Source organism: Urtica dioica, chromosome 6 (assembly GCF_054948205.1).
Source record: "Urtica dioica subsp. dioica isolate 48M chromosome 6, U.dioica_male_clone48M_v1_H2, whole genome shotgun sequence".
Taxonomy (NCBI): Eukaryota; Viridiplantae; Streptophyta; class Magnoliopsida; order Rosales; family Urticaceae; genus Urtica; species Urtica dioica.
Window position 1 is genome coordinate 29,746,828 of NC_142761.1, and position 19,808 is coordinate 29,766,635.

The following is a 19,808-nucleotide window of genomic DNA, read 5'->3' on the forward strand; positions in this document are numbered from 1 at the left end:
AGTATGACATATGTATGACGTTTATATTACTTTATATGAAATATGTACGACTTTTATATTATAATATTTATTTAATTATATGTATTTTTAAATAATTTTAATTAATTCATAAAATATATATTCAAATTAATTTAAAAATAATTACATCACAAGAGACGCGAATAGTCGCGTCTAAAACATTTCCCGCCTTATGGCGCGAATAGCTATAGACACGACTTTTCGTGTCTAAAAATCTCCAAAATTTGGCGATAATCTCTTTGGACGCAACTTCTCGTATCTATATATTTCCCGCCATAAGGCGGGAGTTTATCTATGGTGACGAAACCTAGTCGTACAGACGCGACTTTTAGCGTTTGTATATCGCGTCTACATTCAGGAGTACTCGCTTCTATATATTTCCCTTCAGGAACGGACCTTCGGATGCGAGCGATGTCACGTCTGAAGTTGCATCTGTTGTAGAAATAGACATGGGTTTCTGGGTTGTAGACGGGACTTTTGTCGCATATAAAGCCTTGTTTTTTTTCTAATGGGATTTGATTTTGTCGGCAATCCTTGACTTGGACCTTTGCGAATAGATAAATAGTCGTCTAAAAAGCTATTTGTAGTGAAGGCATCATCATCTGCATGGGAGCCTACTATGACCACTGGCAGGTTCGCGGCTGAGACAATGCTGAGAACTAAGGTACCAATATCTTTGCTATGTTGTGAGGCATGATCGGAATTCGCCAAGGAGGTATTTGCATATTGAAAGTTCCTAACGATCTCAACCATGTAAAGTTGCCATCAAGATCATCGATAAATTAGTTTTACATCAACTTGCATTTTATATGACTTATTTACACGTACGTAAATACATCAACTACATCTACTTGTGGATACAAACCCGATATCACGAGGGACGACTTGGTGGCCATATAACTGATTTCTTCTTTTGAGTGGGGCGCGTTCCTCATGTTAATTAGCATTCCCATGATGTGGGACTAAGTAGGCCATGAAGGATAATTCTAACTTAATGACTGACTTGCTTGGGGTAGATGAAATATGTTTATGGTAGCGCAATGATTTGAATCGCTTATGGCAAGGGTTAGTAATTTTTAGGGCTAAGCTTGCTTGTACGTATTGTGTTGGGGTTTTTCCTATCTTGATAATGACTCGAGCCACCTTGCTAAGGGGCGCTGCGTTTCTCAATGCAAATTTTTTACGGGCCTCTATTGTTTGAGGGGTTTTTTTTTGGGACTAAATCCTACCTGAGTCGAGTTGATGAAATTTACAATAAGTCGTGCAGTGTCCCAAACCGCATGTGGTCGGTGGTTGTCAGTTTCGAGGCTAAGCTTGCTCGAGGGACGTCATTGTAGTGTATCAAGAAGTTTGTAAAAGTTAAATCGCTCCCCTCAAGTGATGTGGTTGATCTTCGTTTAGTGATTAGGCCTTGGGCTGGTGCAGGAACTAATCTTGGGCGAGACCCAGACCACCTATCAAGACCAATTTGATGAATCAGAACGGCATGAACTCATGTTGCGACCACGTGAGTAGACGACACTAAAGCCGAGGACGTTTCCTAGAGCTCGTCATTTACTCTTTTTTTTTTTTTTTTTTTTTTTTTTTTTTTTTTTTTTTCCCTCTAAAGACCCTTATATAACGCTCTGCATTTAGTTTGTGTGCAAACGATACTCTCTTGGATTCTTGTAATCCCAATTTCAATTGATAATATTAAATAATTCCATTTTAATTTAATTTTGTGTATTCTTTAATTATTCTCATATTCTACATTCATTGATCCAAAAATTATCAACGAGAATTTGAAAATACGTGAATTTCGTCAACTTGTAATAACTAATATTGGTGCTCCCTCGTCTATAAAAAGATATAATATATATATATATATATATATATATATATATATATATATATATATATATAGTTGAATGTTAATGACGTGCGTGGAAACGTTTTCGGCATATTTACTAATTTGAGTAAAGTCTACGTGGAGTGACTTTTATAGGGGATTGACTTTCTTAAACGTCAAAATAAATTCGATTTACAATGAGTAAATGCTCATTGAGATCTAAGTTATTGTAAAATCGTGATAGGAAGTAAACGCGTATTTTCTATCTTATAAGTAAGTCAGATCGTCAATCATAGACATTGTGCTAGGTTACACTCAAGTCTTACCAGAAATTAATATAATTAAAAAAATGTCACGACTTATGTCGAATATATATAATAAAAAAATCATTTGTTTAAAAAATCAAATTACTAAAAGGACACAGCCAGAAAAGCATGACAACTCTGTTATCACTAAAATCAATGATAAGTAGAGCTCAAAAGTGATGTAACTTGAAGTTTGATTTTGAAATATAATAATTATCTCGTAATTAACTATATGATTGTGTTAAGAGTGTCAGTTATGTGGTAGTTACACTAGTTTGTTTTGTTTTCTTCTTTATATTGTTGGTTTAGTAGTGGTACTAGCTAGAGTTATCATAATTATATTGTTTCACTTTTTAAGACATTATTGTGGAAAAAAAATATTCAATAATCAGGTAAGTAAATTTCTGAGAGCACAGCTGGCTGTAACGTACGTGCACATATAAGGCTCAGAAATATGCTTTGCTACAATTATGCACATCTGTACACGGTTTCTGGTTCCTATATAAACCCTACCCATTTCGCATTACAATGTCACATCCTCTTTCCAAGCATAATATCCTCTTTCTCTATCTAGGTCTCGTAACAGAAAATGTGGAGTATGGAGTGTGGTGATGAAGTCAAAGTTGGTCCAAATAACTCCATTGACTCCGACTGCACAAGTGCTAAGATGATCAGGCCTTCCATTTTTAAACACCTTGCCGTCCCAACAGGTACGTAATATATATACATATATATCATCATCATGAATAGTGTCTAGTAGTAGTAACATTAACAAACAAGCGTATGTATACATGTATGTATAGGTGGAGGGAGGTTGCAGAGTAGTCGGTGGAGCCCGACGGCGGAGCAGCTGATGATGTTGGAGGAGCTGTACAAGCACGGGACTCGCACTCCCACGGCCCTCCAAATCCAGGATATCACCGCAAAGCTGCGTCGGTTCGGGAAGATCGAAGGAAAGAACGTGTTTTATTGGTTTCAGAACCACAAAGCCAGGGACAAGAAGAAGCAGCGTCTCCGCTTGGAGGCCCAGCGCCGGCTCTTTGATCACCACAAACCGCCTGGTTCGTCATGTCACTCATACTATTGCTCTTCTTGTATTATTCCTTCAAATTTTAGTTCAATATCATGATGTAGCAGTTTTATGAACAAGGGACAGAATATATGGTTTGGTTTTTGCAGTAATAGCGAAAGTGACGAGTCTTGAGGCTCAGCACACAAAACCAGAACCTCTCTCCAACTGCAGCACTATTTCTGAGGTAGCTACGTCTAATGCTTTTATTTATTTATTTATTTTATATTTAATGTATTTATACGTCTAGAATAGGAATATGGATCATAATCTTGTCTTGCATTGCCTAATGATGACGTCTAAATAAAGTACACTTCCTTATATTAACTTATTAGGAAGGAAGGACCACGTCTTGATTAGAAGTAATGAGTTATTCGATTACTTATCTTATACAGATTGTTAGGTCCAATAAAAGAAAAAGAAAAATGAAAGAAAGGGACATAAGGTATGGAAGTGTTGGGAAACGTAGGGGTTTAAAAGGTGGTAGTACTGTCTAGTAGGGTTCGCTTTCTGTTGGGATTGTCTAGGGGGATCAAAATATATTCCAAAATTGTCGGACATTATAACAGCTAAATTGAGTGAGGTGTAATTTTCAGGAGTGTCTCGCAGCGGTGGGAAGAGCAACAACACGTAGCAGGGTGTGCAAAGACGAAACGAGCCCGTTTTGTTTTCCGATGATAAACCTGAACGGAACAAGGCCTAACACAATCATCTCCTTTTTGGACACACATCACCATGATCATCATCATGATTACACGCCAAGATTAAGCCATGTCTTTTCTAATATTTTTGGGAATAATAATGACTACGGAATGATTCGAGAGACTCTCAACCTGTTTCCTCTTCAGAGTGGAAATCTAAAGGCTGTTAGTCAAAGTCAAACTAGCGACCGCCGTGAAGATTCCATGCCTTTTATGGGAGATCTTTCCTTGAGCTCTCTACGAGTTCCTTCAGGCGACATGATTTAATAAATTACTCAAGAGCAGTTGTTAGAAATATGTAGCTATAGTAACTAGAAAAGAAAAAGAAAAGCCAAGAAATTAATCTCTAGCTTCTTTGGTTTGGTCTGTCTTTCTATCAGTATTGAAACTTTTTGTTGTTGTTTATGTTGGCATAATATCAATAAAGTTGACTTACATTGAATAAATGCACTTGCATCTACCTTGGAGAGAGAGAGAGAGAGCATAAATATCAAAGAATAGCCCCAACGTAGCGATCTTTTGAAACTTGTGTCACTTTCTCCCAATAAAAGCGTTATGCCAAGTATATTTTCTTCTATATGTAACATTGGTCCTAATCTAAAAACGTAGCGATCTTTTTTTTCCCCTCTTTTTTTCCCTAACGGCCAAATACATCCATTACATCGGCTTGCAAAATATCCAGCGAGTCACTGGATCAAGGGTTCAAAAACCCAAACCCATTTTTAAAAAGCCCAAAAACCAGAAATTGGTTGCCTTCTTCCCTAAAAAAAAAATTAGGGAATTTGCCAAATCTAGCACTCTTTTACAGACGATTTCCCTATTCTTTAAAAAAAAAAAAAAAAAAAAAACCAATCCAAGAGTTTGATTTTTTCATTGACTTAGTGAAAGACTTAAATATCCTTTCCATATTTTTTATTATCTTTTATTTTCTCTCTCTCTCTCTCTCTCTCTCGTCCTCTCTCTCCACATTTTTTCTCCGACCTTCTCTCTCACTAGACCGTTCTTCTCTTTATCCGACCTCGACGTCGGGATTTCGTTTTTCTTCTTGTTCTCGGCCGGCGGTGCTTCTCATGCTCGTCCTTGCTCAATCTTTCCTTCCTTTCTTCTTCGTATATCAGAGACGGCGTCGGCGACGAAGACATCTCTTTCTCGTCGTCCTCCTGTTCCGTTGTCTCTGGTGCCCTTTTTCGCCATTCTTTCTCTTTCTCCAACATCTCCTAAGGTGCGTTATATAAGCGTTAAACTCTTATTTCTCAGCTTAGATTGCACATGTTCTCGAGTGATTTTAGGTGTGTTTAATGTGTTTTTTTTATTAGATTTCAGGTTTGAGAGTGATTTTAGGTGTGTTTCGGTTCGCGATTTTGCTCCATTTTGAGTTATTTGATCAAATCTAATGGCCCATAAATCTCTGAAAATAATCCCAGACACCCTATATACAAGTTAGACTCTCAGAAAACATAAGTTAGGGTTTTCTTTTAGTTTTTCTTTGGTTGTTTGGATCCTCGGGAGAGAAGAAGTATTGGAGAAGAAGACCCATTCCACACCATCATCACCACGACCGAATTCAGCATTTCTTCTATCCTCTAATTCTTTGGAACTCTCGTTATATTTATGCTTTGTGATTTTGTTATGGTTTTGATGGTTTGGTTTAACTTCTTTTGTGTTTCTGTTAATCTCGTCAACATAAGCTTATCCCCGAGAGGGTAATGGCTTAGCATAATGAATATGATTGTGGATTTATTTACTTGATTGAAGTATTTTTCATGTTCTTCTTCTTTATCGCTTGATTTAATTATGTGCTTAACGCTTATGTGAGATTCGTGATCTTATACATGTTTTCTAAGATTATTTAGTTGCTCAAAAGAGAATAAATAATCGTGCATATTAATTATTTCATCGTAGTACATTCCTATAGACTAGAGATAGCTAGGCTTCTATGGAACCATGTGTACACTCCCGAATGTAATCCTTATTCATATTTTTAAGGTTTGAGATCGAGAGATAAAAATCTGGTATTGACATAGGATTTTAGATGCTTGCGAGAGATTTAGAGATAATATTACTTGAGTGTGATTAGTGAAGAGAGAGAACCGAAAAATTGTGCGTAGTTCTAAGAATCCCGACTATAGAATAGTTTTGTGAAGCCGTTGCCTTGCCTTCTACTCATCCATTCTTCCATATTTTTTTTTATTTAATCATGCTATTTTATTTAGTAATATCCTTCAAAATATAAAGTTCAGTTCGTGGCTAGTTGGTTTGATTACGATTATACTATTTGCGCGACTACGTGCACTTGCGTACGAAAGATTCACAACAAGGTTTTGAACGCCAGAGCGCCATGCGCCTCCATCAACAATGGACCCTAGATCACTACTACAAATATGGGCATCAGGTGAGACAAAAGTCGCACCTGATGCCCACAAAGTCGCACCCGATAGTACAAGTCGCACCCGATAGTACTATTGGGTGCGACTTTAGGTGCGGCTAAGTCGCACCTAAAAGTCCGTAGCTAATACTATTGGGTGCGACATGTCGCACCCAATAGTATATACTATTACGTGCGACACTATTGAGTGCGACTTATCTTACCTGAAGTCGGACCTATTTTTCCGTGGGAACTTAAGAATAAGGCGGGAATTTGACTTTTGGGTGCGACATGTCGCACCCGATGCTCTTCCCGCCATTTTATTGGGTGCGACAAGTCGCACCCAATACTCTTCCCGCCATAGTATTGGGTGCGGCTAGTCGCACGCAATACCATTCCCGCCTTAACTATTGGGTGCGACTAGTCGCACCTGATACCCAATTTATTTTGAAAAAAAATAAAATTTACAAATAAATAGAATTATAATTAGAATTAGAAATTAATATTTCATATTAAAATATTTTTAATATACAAACAACTAATACGAGTTTGTTCGCTAATATAAAAATATATAACTCCAACTATTTTCGTTGTTGCCTATAAAACTTATCGATAGAGGAATTTCCTCTTCCAAATAAGTTGCCTCCGCGGCCACTGCTGCTTCCTCCTCAGCCACTGCCGCTACCGCTAGGACGATCTTGATGAAACTCCGAGAACCTGGCGTCACATTATCAGCCATTGTCGCTGATGTCGGTGTAGGCTGAGGATGTGGGCTTGTGGGGGAAGCCTGAGTATGCATCTGTGTAAACGAGAGCAGCTATCGCTGCATCTCTTCCATCTGGATTTGTTGTGCCGCCATTTGAGCTTGTTATGCTGCCAGCTGAGCTTGCAACTCAGTATACAGTACTGGATCGGCACGTGACTGAGATGACGAACCAGACGAGCTTCCGTCTTGAGCTCGAGCCACACTCAAAGCCCCAACTGGGGTCGTGGGTCCTATCCCGACATCCCAATCACGGCGTGGCCCGAGAACGTCATGCATCGCATACTCCTCTGTGCGTTCGAGGCTCAGCTCTTGGCCTTGCTCCTCCGCTTGTCGTAAAATATCTGCCACTTCGGCGTTTATTCGCGCCTTTACAAAAAAAATCAAATAAAATTATTATATAATTATTATTAAGTAATTAAATAAAGTAAGTTACAAATTGTTGATTCGCGAAGGGCGTTGTCCAGTCGCCGTTAATATCTTGATGGTTTTTCTCCCACGTCGCTAATGCGGAGGGCAATATCCCATCCTCCTTCCTCTGCAAGTTTTAATCATCAAAATAAGACTAATGGGTCTAATGCTAATAAAAATTAAGCAACTTACGCCCTTCTGTCGATGAGCGAAAAAAGGTATCGACCCTTGTCTGGCCTTTGTCTGCTTCTTCTTCGCATTTTGTCTGTTGCGATCAGCCTTTGCCTGTGAGACATAAATTCATTTAATTCGATTCGATGAGAAAAAAAAAATCATGTTTAACTCATACCTTATGGGCCGGTGTGTTGAACACCTCTATTGCCTTCAACCAAGCCTCGTGCGTATAGCCCTTTGGTGTTTCATCTCTGGCGAGCTCTATTTTCCCGCAAAACTTGTTGAAGAATCTAGATGATAACTTTGACTTTTGGTTGTGTCGCAACCGCTTCATTTCGCGAATGATAGTAGACTCTATCTCGTTGCGAATGCAATCAGCCGGCACTCTCTCGCCAGTTGCAGGATCCTCGTACACAAAACGGTACTCGTTATGGATTGCGGTCATAACGACCGTCACATGCTGAGGCTCGACTTCATTCCAGTCGTTTGCGTGTACTTGAAACGTCGCCTTGATCCAGGAGTCCCTACCCCTGCTCTCGCTGACACGAGACCCTTTGTTGGTCCACGTGTGTTCTTCGATCCGGAGGATCCCGGCGTCTATGGTGGATCCTCGCCTCCACCTGCTCCAGTCGACATCCTATAAGAAGAAAAACAAGATTAGAAAACAAAGAAACGTGGACGACACTGCGATTTTTTTTATTAAAATGCCCTCACATATGGCGGAGGAAAACCGTGGTTACATATTAGATAAATATTACTCATTCATCATCATCACTGCCTATAATGTTAGTATCCTCTTCTATATCTACATCAACATCTTCTCCCTCAAAAATGATGTGTGCCTCATTATCCTCATCAAATTGTGGGAAAGATGCACCTCAAAATCCTGGAAAATGGATTGTTTTGGAAAATGGAATGTTTCTAGTGGATTTCGATTCTAATTGGTTCAAAACTCTACCGAAATTTTGGCAGAGTTTCCCCGATAATATTGTTAAACCAAAACCCTACAAAGTACTTTAAAAACATTAAAAATCGATCCAGAAGCTATCATATTAATTAACTAAGTCCTAAACCGAGCCTCCGTGGCTCGGTCACAACATTTTATCAACGAAAACTATAAAACAATCACTCAGTAATTAATTAATTACAATATCATAAACAACTAATCTAATAAAATATTTTAAACAATTAACCAATTTCAATCTTAATTAAACTATTTCTTCAAAAAAAAAATCTTAATTAAAATAACATTTTAAATTAGTTACATAACCAATTTCATTATTAAGTACAAAGTGTTAACAATTAAACTATAAATTAATTAGTTAACTAAACTAACAACTTATTAACCAATTTGATTTCCATTACAATTTCAATTTCAAAATAATATTTAATCTAAACTTTTACAATTACAATTAATTTCTACTAAATATTAACCTAAGCATATTACTAAACTAATTATAAACACTATATATATATTAACAATTATAATTACATTAATTAATACATGTTACTAAACTAATTATAAATACTATATATATTAACAACTATAATTACATTAATTAATACATGTTAACAATCAAAATCAAACTAAACATACTAACAATTTATTTGATTTGAAACGTAAATACTAAACTACTAAACATACTAAACACATATATAGAATTTGAAACTAAACATACTAAATTACTAATTAAAACTAATTAATAATTATTAACACTAATTATATATGCTAATTAAAACATACTAAATTACTAATAAAAACATACTAAACCATTAATTTTTTTTTTCTTCATATATATATATATATAATACTAATTATTAATATATATATATATATACACAAAAAATATTATACCTTAGGCGGAGGAGATCGGACCGGCGCGGAGGAGAGGACTGGCGCGGAGGCGAGGACCGGCGTGGAGGAGCGGCTGCGGAGGATCGGCGCGGAGGAAAGGACCGACGGAGGAGGAGAAGACCGGTCTGAGAAGAGCGGCGCGCGGACTTGGACGTCGGAGAAGGCTCGAAGAAGAGAGAGGGAGAGAGGGAGGGAGAGTCGCAGAGGGCGGGAGAGTCGGAGTTTGAGAGAGAGAGGCTGTGAAGAAGTGAAGAAGATGAAGAAGACGAAGCTGAGTTTATTAACTAACCCTAGTAATCAGGTGCGACAAGTCGCACCTGATACTCAAATAGGTGCGACTAGTCGCATCTAAAAAAGTTAATAGGTGCGACTAGTCGCACCTGAAAGTAAAAAAAAAAAAATCTAAAAATTGATTCCACGTCAGACAAATGGAAAAAATGAGGGGGAGAAGTTGAGCGCCGAATTTTTTTTTAGACTTTCAGGTGCGACTAGTCGCACCTGAAAGTTTTCAAAACTATTGGGTGCGACTAGTCGCACCCAATACCACTTAAAATCAGCAAAAAAAAAATTCATTTTTGGAGCCCTTTGGGTGCGACTAGTCGCACCTGATCCCCAATTAAGTGCGACTTTTAGGTGCGACAAGTCGTACCTAATGCCTTTCCGCACCAAAAAGACTTATTTGTAGTAGTGGATTGCCTCCTTCGGTTCTTCTATCATGGCTCCTACTGGTTGACGAGTTAATTCACTAAGCACGTCATGATGTGGGCTCTGACTCAGATGGCTAACAAGGGAGACTTGTTCACTCTCCTTCACGTCATTCCTTCTTCTCAAAGGATCGTTGAAACAATTATCTCTTCTTCCCATTCCTCTTCTTTGTCTTCTTCGTACTCTCCTCCTGGCTCGCCGCTTCTCGCCAATTCTCTTGATTTTCTATGCAAGGCCTGTAAGCCTGAGGTAATTCTTTCATTCTTACATTTCTTTTCATTACAATTTTAATTGCCTGAAATAAATGGCCCCCCTTCATTTTTTCTTTTATTTTTTTTCCATTACTCATCTGAGCTCATTTAGCGTGTTTTTATTGAGAAATTGGTCCAACTTTTGTCAATGAATTTAGGGAATGACCTTGAGTTAATGAACCTGTTTTTAACTGTAAAGAAAATTGCTAGATAACTGAACGAAAATACTGTTTTGTGTTGTTAAGTTAATGTTTTTTGTCAATTTTTTTTTCCACTGAAGAGCATGTCGGTTTATCCAAAGATGATCTTGTTGAGGTAAAAAATAAAACTATTATCATTTTGAGAGCAAGGTGTTTGCTTGACAATATTTCCGAGTGAATAAGACTGTTCAAGTGTTCATCATTAACCAACTTAAAATTGCACCAGTTCGGATTGATAAGCTAAGAGGCCCTGAAGCTTGGAGCTGGGTAAGCTAGTTATTACTTTTTGAGAGTCGGTTCTTGATTTTTGTCGCATAAACATTCGTGTTTCCTTCATTACATAAACTCTGCTATTTGATCCTTGAAGCGTAAAAAGATGCCCACACGAACACTATCCAAGTTGAATAATTGCCGCAAACAGACTGCAAGGATGTATCTTCTGCAATCTTTAGCTAGTGAAAAACTTATAATTAATTCGCTGTAATAATTAATGACAAGTTTGTAACTAATCATAAATAATTAGATACCACCTAGTGTTTAGTTATAAATTTATCACTAATTTTAGAAAATTAGGGAAAAGTTTGCAACTAATTCTATGAAATTAGTGACAAGTTTGTAACTAATTGTTTTCGCACGAAAATGAACAACTATTGAAAGCTTCGGGCGGTTCGATCCAAGGCCGGACCAAGTGGCCGCACCCGAGCCAAAGGTGTGAACTCGAAAGTCTCGAGCTGAGTTTCCTCCAGTTGGAGGGCTTCTCAGAGGAGAGAATGGGTGAATAAGGGGAGTGACCGTGCCTTTTCCGAGTGAACGTACGTAGTTCAATGCGTATGTAACGCAGTATGAGGCGCAGAGCCTGGAGGGTGTGCTGGACAGAGGAGACGGATCGCGGAGGAGTCCTCGGCGACGTCTCAGAACTCTGGGATCGAGTGACCCACGAGAGAATGTGTGTTTTCTCTCTTTTGGAGATGTGGGAGACTCTAAGTCGAGAGTTCCTTGTCATGGCAAAGCTTCCGGATGCGTAGGCGATTTCCAGTCGGAAATGCAGGACGCGTAGGTGATTTCTTGTCAGAACTGGTGGACGTGTCTAGTGTGCTAGATGCGTAGGCGATTTTCTGTTGAAAACCGCAAGAGCACTCGTGGACTTGGGATTAGTCGTTCGATCAAGAGAGGTGACTCTCGGGAGTCCCCGGGAGCTTCAAAATCTCCGAGAACAAGAAATCGAGGAGAATCCGCTTTAGGCCAAGGATGGCATCTAGAGAAGCAGAGAGAAGAGTGAGTATTCAAGGGAATGAATGGGATGGCTTTCCCATCAATGATAGGGGGTATTTATAGTAGTTGGAGGGGCCTAGGAGGCTTGTATTTCCTCCATGTGAGACTGGAGAGCGCGCTCCACCAAGAAGAGGAGCGTAGCGCGCGTGCGGCGCGCGACCTGCTTGGCGCGGCGCATGACGAGCTGCGCTCGCGCGCTTTCCTCGAGGGACGCGCACATGACTTGTCGGCCTTTTGTGGGCCTTAGTGGTCTTCGTTTATCCGGCCCGTTGGGGCATTCGGGACTTGAGATTTCATGCGAGTTGCGTCAAACATAAAAGTCCATACTCGAGGAATCAAGGTCGACACGAGGATTTGTCAATCGACTTGTGGACACGTAATTCTACTCGAGGAGTTATTTCGACTCGAGGAGAGTGACTTAACTCGAGGAGAAAGGATCGACTCAGTGAGAGTGACTCGACTCGAGCATGGGACTCGACTCGAGCAGGGTGTCTCGAAGAGAGTGACTTGACTCGAGGAGAGTGACTTGACTCGAGAAGAGTGACTCGATTCGAGGAGGAAGGCGCGACTGAAGGAGCAAAGCTCGACTCGAGGAGCTGAAAGTTTGGTACGAGGACTTGCCAGTCGATCCTCGTGACAGAAGGCTTGTCGCTCTTCAGGACCTCCGGTATGACCATCGGCCCTTTTAACGGCGTGTCGTCTCGGTGTCTTAGATTTTCCGAAAATGACCGACAACATTAGCCCCACAAGTTCGTCGCTTGGGAGGCTCCGGGCGGTGAACTTTTAGTTGTTTCAGCCGGGTGTTTGAGGAAAATTTATTTCCCCAAAGCTTCGCCGTCGCGAAGCCTTTGTGATTATAAAGAATATTCTCACAATTGCACGTGCTCTCTTCCGCTTTTCCGTCTCTCTCAACACGAGTGTGTGATCAACATGTGGAGGATGATCCAAGCGGATAAGAGGTGTAACTCGACGTGGGCGAGGTGGGAGCGATTACATCCATCACTCTAGCCTCGGTGTAAGGGAAGGTGCGCGCGCAAGCAGGCAGGCGCGTGTGCAGAGGCGGACCGGCGTGTTGCAGTTTGTTAATCTTTGGGCGAAGTCCCGCCCAAGTCTTTTTTTGACGGCGTTTTGTTTGATGATATCTTCAAGCCGGAGTCCGTGGGACTCGTCGATGACTAGTACGACACTTATTGTTTAATTGTGACCTGTTAGGGGAAGATCATGGCGTCCGTCTCGGCCAGCTTGGAAGGTGACTGCACTTTTGCGTTTTGCAAAGGCGTGCTCATTCCGAGGTCTCGGAGACGGAGGTTGATGCTGCGGGCCGATGCTTCGAGAAGACGGAGTGGTATCTTGTGGAAGGCTCTGCCACTCCAGAGGGCTTCGACTACTCGGGGATCGACGCTAGAAGTTCGATCACGCATCGGGCATAAGTCAGTCATTGGGGGAATCCCCCATCCCGACTTTGGTGGCGCTTCTCCGTCTGCGTTAGGAAGATCGAGCCTTATTCCCCAGATTGAGTGCGGGTCTCAATTGAGGCCTTTGGAGCAGTGTCACTCCGATTCTGGCTGACTTTTCTGCTGATGTGGGGGCAGATAGTCTCCGTTGAAGACGTGAAAGGGCATCGTAACGAGTAGTGATGTGGACTTCTTCTGTCATGGTGTTTTTGACACCCAGAGGGTAAGTTTCCCTCTTTTTGTCTTTTCACTTTGTTTTGAAAACATCTTTCTTTGGCTAACCTACTCTTCAAATCGCTTCAAGTGCTAGCTCGTGCAACCCGAGGCGAGAAGATTTTATACGACCTCATTCGTCACATGGAACTCCTCCAGGAGGAGCTTGCTCGAGCGAAGTCTCAGCTAACTCAGGCCGAGCGAGGTTCTCGCTCAAAGGCGGAGTTCGCGAGTCTTCGAGAGCAGCTTCAATTAGCTCGCGTGGAATTGGGAGTCTCCCAAGGCAAGTTTGCTCGCGCTCAAACGACGGTGGCGAAGATGGCTGGAGAGTTGACTATGGAGCGTCAAGCTCTAGAGATGGAGACTCGGTCGACGGAAGTTCTCCAAAGCGAGGTGCGTGACCTTTGACGCTAGTTGGACATGTGGACGGATGAGGTGGTCATCATACAGGGCCAACTTCCTTCAAGTGAGGCTGCCTCCGTCTGAGCGAAGCGCGAGCGTGACTCTTTGGTGGAAGAAGTAGCTCGGTTTATCGCGGAGAAGGTGGTGGTGGAACAACTTGCGTCTAACTTGCAGGACGACTTCGATGTCGTGGCCGAGGAGGCGAGGCACGCTGCGGCGGTTTACTAGGATTTTTGGGGCAGTTGCCCTCTTTTTATGGAATATGATCTTTTTCCTTTTATGAACATGTCTCGGTAGATACACGTGTTTTGTTGATAGTTTCGACAAGTCTTCTGCCTTAGCAGGATTTGGCTTTCCTTCCCATAGTAGCATGGCTTGTCGCATTTGGGGGTTCGTCCTTAGACGTGCGAATTGTTGTATGGTTTGTGTCCCTGTTCCCTAGCGATCGTGTCGCTTTCGAGTGCGTTGCGATTAGTCATCACACACATCGCCTTGTGGTTCGTGAGAGACGGCTTTGTGCGTCGTGTAGCTGTCTTAGGCGCATCACGAGGGATGGCTTAGATGTGCCATGTAGGCTTCTTAGGTGCGCCATGTAGGTGGCCTTGGTGCACCATGTAGGCGTCTTTGGTCCGTCGCGAGAGACGGCTTGGACGCGCCATGTAGGCTTCTTAAGTGCGCCATGTAAGTGGCTTAGGTGCACCACGTAGGCGGCTTAGATACGCCATATAGGCGGCTTAGATACGCCATGTAGGCGGCTTAGGTGCACCACATAGGAGTCTTAGGCCAGCATCTCTTGGATGTCTTATGGTGTGCTGCGAAGGGGTCTTTAGCCTGCATCTCTTGGATGTCTTATAACGCACCGCGTAGGCGTCTTTAGCCTGCATATCTTGGATGTCTTATGGCGCGCCGCATAGGCGTCTTTAGCCTGCATCTCTTGGATGTCTTTCTTGGAATTGATCTAGGGTTTAAGAAAAAGTTTTAACGCTTTGGGTAAGCGGCGAAATTTTAAAAATTTTCTTTTGACAAGTAAAACGATTTTACTAACCTAAACAAAGAGAAAGCACATGTAAATAAAAACTATTATGAGCATTATAAATTTACTAACCTTTTTAGAAGCTTCAACGTTGAGAAGCTTTTGGAAAGTTGCAATGTTCGTCTCCCCTCGCAGCACGTCTCTCTTCTTTCCTCGGTAACACGAGCAACCACGACAGTTTCTATCACAAGAATCACTCGAGAGAAAATGAATTAGTGAGTGGGCACTTTTAAACACGACGACTAAAGAACAAGTCTTAGAGTCGAAGAGCTAAAACACTAGGTCAAATGTGGACCTAGGTGCCAAAACAAAAATCGAAAATAACTAGAGAGAGAGAGAGAGGATCGGCCACAAGGTCTAGAGAGAGAAGCTCTCAATCTCTAACTTATGTGGGATGATCAACAATGAGAATGAGGTGGGGTATTTATAGGAGGAGGATTACCTTCAAAAGGTAGTTTCCTCTTTTCTATAGAATATCACATATTCATGAGAAAATGTTATTTCTTCTTTTCCCACTAGGTTGCACGTCCAAGATGTTCACATGACACCTTGGATTTGTTTCCTCATTTGCTTGTTCCTTAGTTGGCCAAAATTCTACTTGCTTCTAGAAGCAAATTTGTTTCCTCTTTTTCTTTTGGCAAGTATTTTCATACACTAATGCACATAATAAACTCTCTTTCACACTATGGCATGAACGAAATTCAGCCTTATTTTCCTTAGGATGGACGTGCAAGGCTTCTAGAAGGAGCTTCTAGAATTTTCTTCATTTGTTCATGACAAAATAAGAAAAGCTCATTTAGAATTTTCAAGTAAAATTCAATGAAATGAAATTAATCCTCAAGGCCCAATAAACTATTAATGGCCGAGTGTTTTAAGTTTCATTTGTCATCATATGACAATGTCAAAAAATTTATTGACATTCATTTCGTCCTATGTCCAAATAGACAAAAATACCCTTTAGACAATTTTCGTAAAACTTGTCTCGTTTTTATTTTGACTTAGCTTCTAGTTTAACTATTCCTACTCGATATGATTTGTGATAGTGACCTCATGGATCTGGATAAACAAAACTTGAGCTAAATACTTGGACTCAAAAGTTCACAAACCTTTTCCAAGTTTACCTTAATGTCAACTGACTCCACTAAAGAGTTGACACTGAAAATCTCTCGGTTCAAATGAATTTATTTTCTACTCAAGAATTCAACCTAATTGTAATGACTGGATCCATTGAATATTATCTATGTTTACCCTTCATGAATACCATCAGCTAGTCGGGATTTATAAAATTACCATTTTACCCTTCTAGCTGTTATTTCCTCAACTCCTTTGTCGCTTGTGAATAAGTTAGAAACAATGTATTGACGAGGAGCTAACAAGTCACATTGTTTCATCCAATAAAGTCTAGACTCAATTTGGATACTGGCAAGTTCATTTATTCACATTCCAAGGAACAAAGCATGAGGTGATATACATTGCATTTCAACAATCTTGTACATGAATTCCATATCGATGAGAACTTCACAAAGTTACTCATGACATCTTCACAACTTAGTACTTCACCAATAGGTCCTGTTCAGAATAACATAGTGAGTCCGAACTCTGACTTTCTCAAATAAGAATACGTAAGCTATGAAATGGCATGTCTCATTTCAGGATTAAGCTAAGCACGGTGCAATTCATACGTAGTGACTTCGAGATATAAGAGGTTAAATGGTTTGTTCTTTTTTTGTCTCTAGAAGTGCACTGGTCAATTCAGTACCTTCGGAAGATAAATAGAAGAACTATAGAGTCTCCAATTCTCAATGCCCCATAACCAGACATCATAGATTCTCCTAACAATCGTACTGAGGTCAATAGTCCTTTGACCCTTAGATTGCGAATATATCGTTTTAAGCAAACTATGAAGAGTTTGTTCATGCAAATCTACATTTGTCTCTTCGCAAGTTGTTAAGTTTGTTTATGGACTAAAGATTAAGGTTTTATCATAAAGCTTCAAATAAACAAGGAAGAATGAATGAACGTTTCAACTTTTTATTAATGAATAAGCAATTACAAGAAAGAGTTTTCGTGAGACTATATTACATCAAATGTACATAAATAGACACTACTACTCTTCTTGTGGGCACCATTGATAACAAACTCCCACTTGACTCAAAGAAGATGTGAGTAGTCCTTCATGCCTAATCCCTCTCGATGTTGGTCGAAGACCTTGTTAGCTAGGGCCTTGGTGAATGGATCTGCCAGAGATCTACTTCACCTCTACGTCTTCGCGCTACACGATATCTCGAATCAAATGGTATTTCATCTCAATATGTTTAGAGAGCTTATGGCTTCGAGGTTCTTTTGAGTTAGCGACAACCCCACTATTATCACAATAAAGGGTAATGGGCTCGTCGACGTTTGGAACAACTTCCAAATACTTAGAATTTTCTAAGCCATACAGCCTCTTTGGATGCTTCACAAGAAGCCACATATTCTGCTTCCATTGTGGAGTCAGCAATGCAAGATTTCTTAATACTTCTCCACACAACAGCTCCACCATTAAGGATGAACACAGATCTCGAAGTGGATTTCTTGGAATCCTTATCCGCTTGAAAATCGGAGTCGGTATATCCCGTCATAGTCAAGTCAGTACCTAAGAACATGCTTAACAGCAATCCAGTGCTCGGGTCCAGGGTTGAATTGGAAATGGCTAACTACGCCAACGGCAAAACAGATGTCAGGTCTAGTGCAAAGCATAGCATACATGAGACTTCCTACGGCTCAGGCGTAAGGAATTTTTCTCATGTACTCAATCTCTTGTGCAGTCTTGGGAGACTAGTCTTTAGAGAGTGAGACTCCATGCCTAAAGGGTGTTTGGCCCTTCTTGGAGTCTTGCATCGAGAAGCGATCCATTACCTTATCAATATAAGATGCTTGAGAGAGCGACAATGTCCAGTTTTTCCGATCTCGAAAGATTTGGATCCCCAGAATGTACGCGGCTTCTCCTAGATCCTTCATATCGAATTGCTTTGCCAGCCAGACCTTAACCTCAGATAACTTACCCACATCATTACCTATGAGTAATATATCATCGACATATAGTACCAGAAACACAACTTTACCTTTGTGCATTAACTTGTAAATGCACGGCTCATCTATTGATTTCTCAAAGCCAAAGCTCTTCACAGTTTATCGAATCTAATATTCTATTACCTAGATGCTTGTTTTAATCCATAAATGGACTTAAGAAATTCACAAACCTTAGTCTCTTGACCATCTTCCACGAAACCGTCTGTTGAGCCATGTAAATGCGCTCGTCAAGATTACCATTCAGGAAGACCGTCTTGACATCCATTTGCCAGATCTCATAGTCGAGAGCTGCAGCTATGGATAGAAGTATGTTGATGGATTTAAGCATTGCGACTGGGCAAAAGGTTTCTTCATAGTCAATCCCTTCTTGTTGGGTACCCATTTTCTTCTTGTATATCCATTTACACCATACGGGTTTAATCCCTTCAGGAAGGTCTACAAGTTTCCAAACTTTGTTGACATACATTGAGTGCATTTTGACTTTCATTGCGTCAAGCCAAAGGTTTGATTCAGAGCAAGCCATCGCTTGGCTATCGGAAACAGGATCATCCATGTCGGAGATGGCTACGAGAGAGTCTCCATAGGACATGTACCTGTCAGGCTTTTGAGTAGCCCTCCGACTATGTCGAAGTACTACTTGACAAGATTCTGATGAGTTAGGTTGTGTTTCAGTTGGGGTAAGAACAGTTCTTACAGATTAGGTAGAAGCTTCCTCACCCAACTTTTCTTCAAGCACAATTTTGCTTCTAGGTTTTTCATCCTTCATAAAGTCCTCCTCAAGGAAACGAGCATTCGTGCTAACGAAAGTCTTATCATCCTCAGGACTATAGAAAGTAAAACCTTTGGTTTTCTTTGGATATCCAACGAACAGACACAATTCTGACCTACTAGCCAACTTGCTAGTCTTTTGCCTCAGCACGTGTGCATGGCAACCCCAGATTTTGATGCGGCCAAGATTTACTTTACGGCCAGTCCATCGTTCATAAGGAGTACCAGGTACCGTTTTGGACGGAACTTGGTTTAGAATGTAAGCGGCTGTCTCGAGGGCATATCCCCAAAAGGAAAGAGGGAGTGATGAGTAACTCATCATTGATCTAACCATCTCCATAAGAGTTCGGTTTCTTCTCTCTGACACTCCATTTTGTTGAGGTGTGCCAGGTGCAGTAAGCTGAGAAGCGATACCTTCTTCTTTAAGAAAGTCATTGAACTCTCCAGACATATACTCACCACCTCGATCGGATCGAAGGGTTTTGATCACTTTGCCAGTTTGCTTTTCCACTAAAGCCCTAAAGACCTTAAATACGTTAAAGGTCTCGGATTTGTGTTTGAGCAAATAGACAAAACCATATCTTGAGTAATCATCGGTGAAGGTAACGAAGTATTCGTATCCACCACGTGCCTGTTGACTGAGCGGACCACATACATCAGAATGTACTAGTTCCAGCAACTCAGTGGCTCTTCGACCCTTATCGGAGAAAGGTCGCTTAGTCATTTTTCCTTCTCTGCAGGATTCACAAGTAGGTAGTGAACCTATTGCAGAGGCTTGGATTGGACCGTCCCTCACAAGTCTCTTAATCCTATCTAGACTGATATGACCAAGTCTTAAGTGCCATATGTATGTTGATTTTGTTAGATCGGAGGATTCAGAAAGTTTGATCCTCTTTGGCTCCCTGATTAGATCGTTATCTATTTCGGTGTCTAAAAGAGATGGTTGAAT

At 40.7% G+C, this 19,808-nt stretch overlaps 1 protein-coding gene across 1 annotated transcript; it reads left to right on the forward strand.

The window, feature by feature from the left end:
* Window positions 1-2,706: 2,706 nt before the first annotated feature.
* On the forward strand, window positions 2,707-4,347 carry LOC149393594 (WUSCHEL-related homeobox 4-like). Its single transcript, XM_089617763.1, has 4 exons — window positions 2,707-2,861; window positions 2,955-3,212; window positions 3,331-3,407; window positions 3,817-4,347. The coding sequence occupies exons 1-4, from the start codon at window positions 2,741-2,743 to the stop codon at window positions 4,186-4,188; spliced, it is 828 nt and encodes a 275-aa protein (XP_089473889.1). The 5' UTR covers window positions 2,707-2,740; the 3' UTR covers window positions 4,189-4,347.
* The last annotated feature ends 15,461 nt before the right edge of the window (window positions 4,348-19,808 follow it).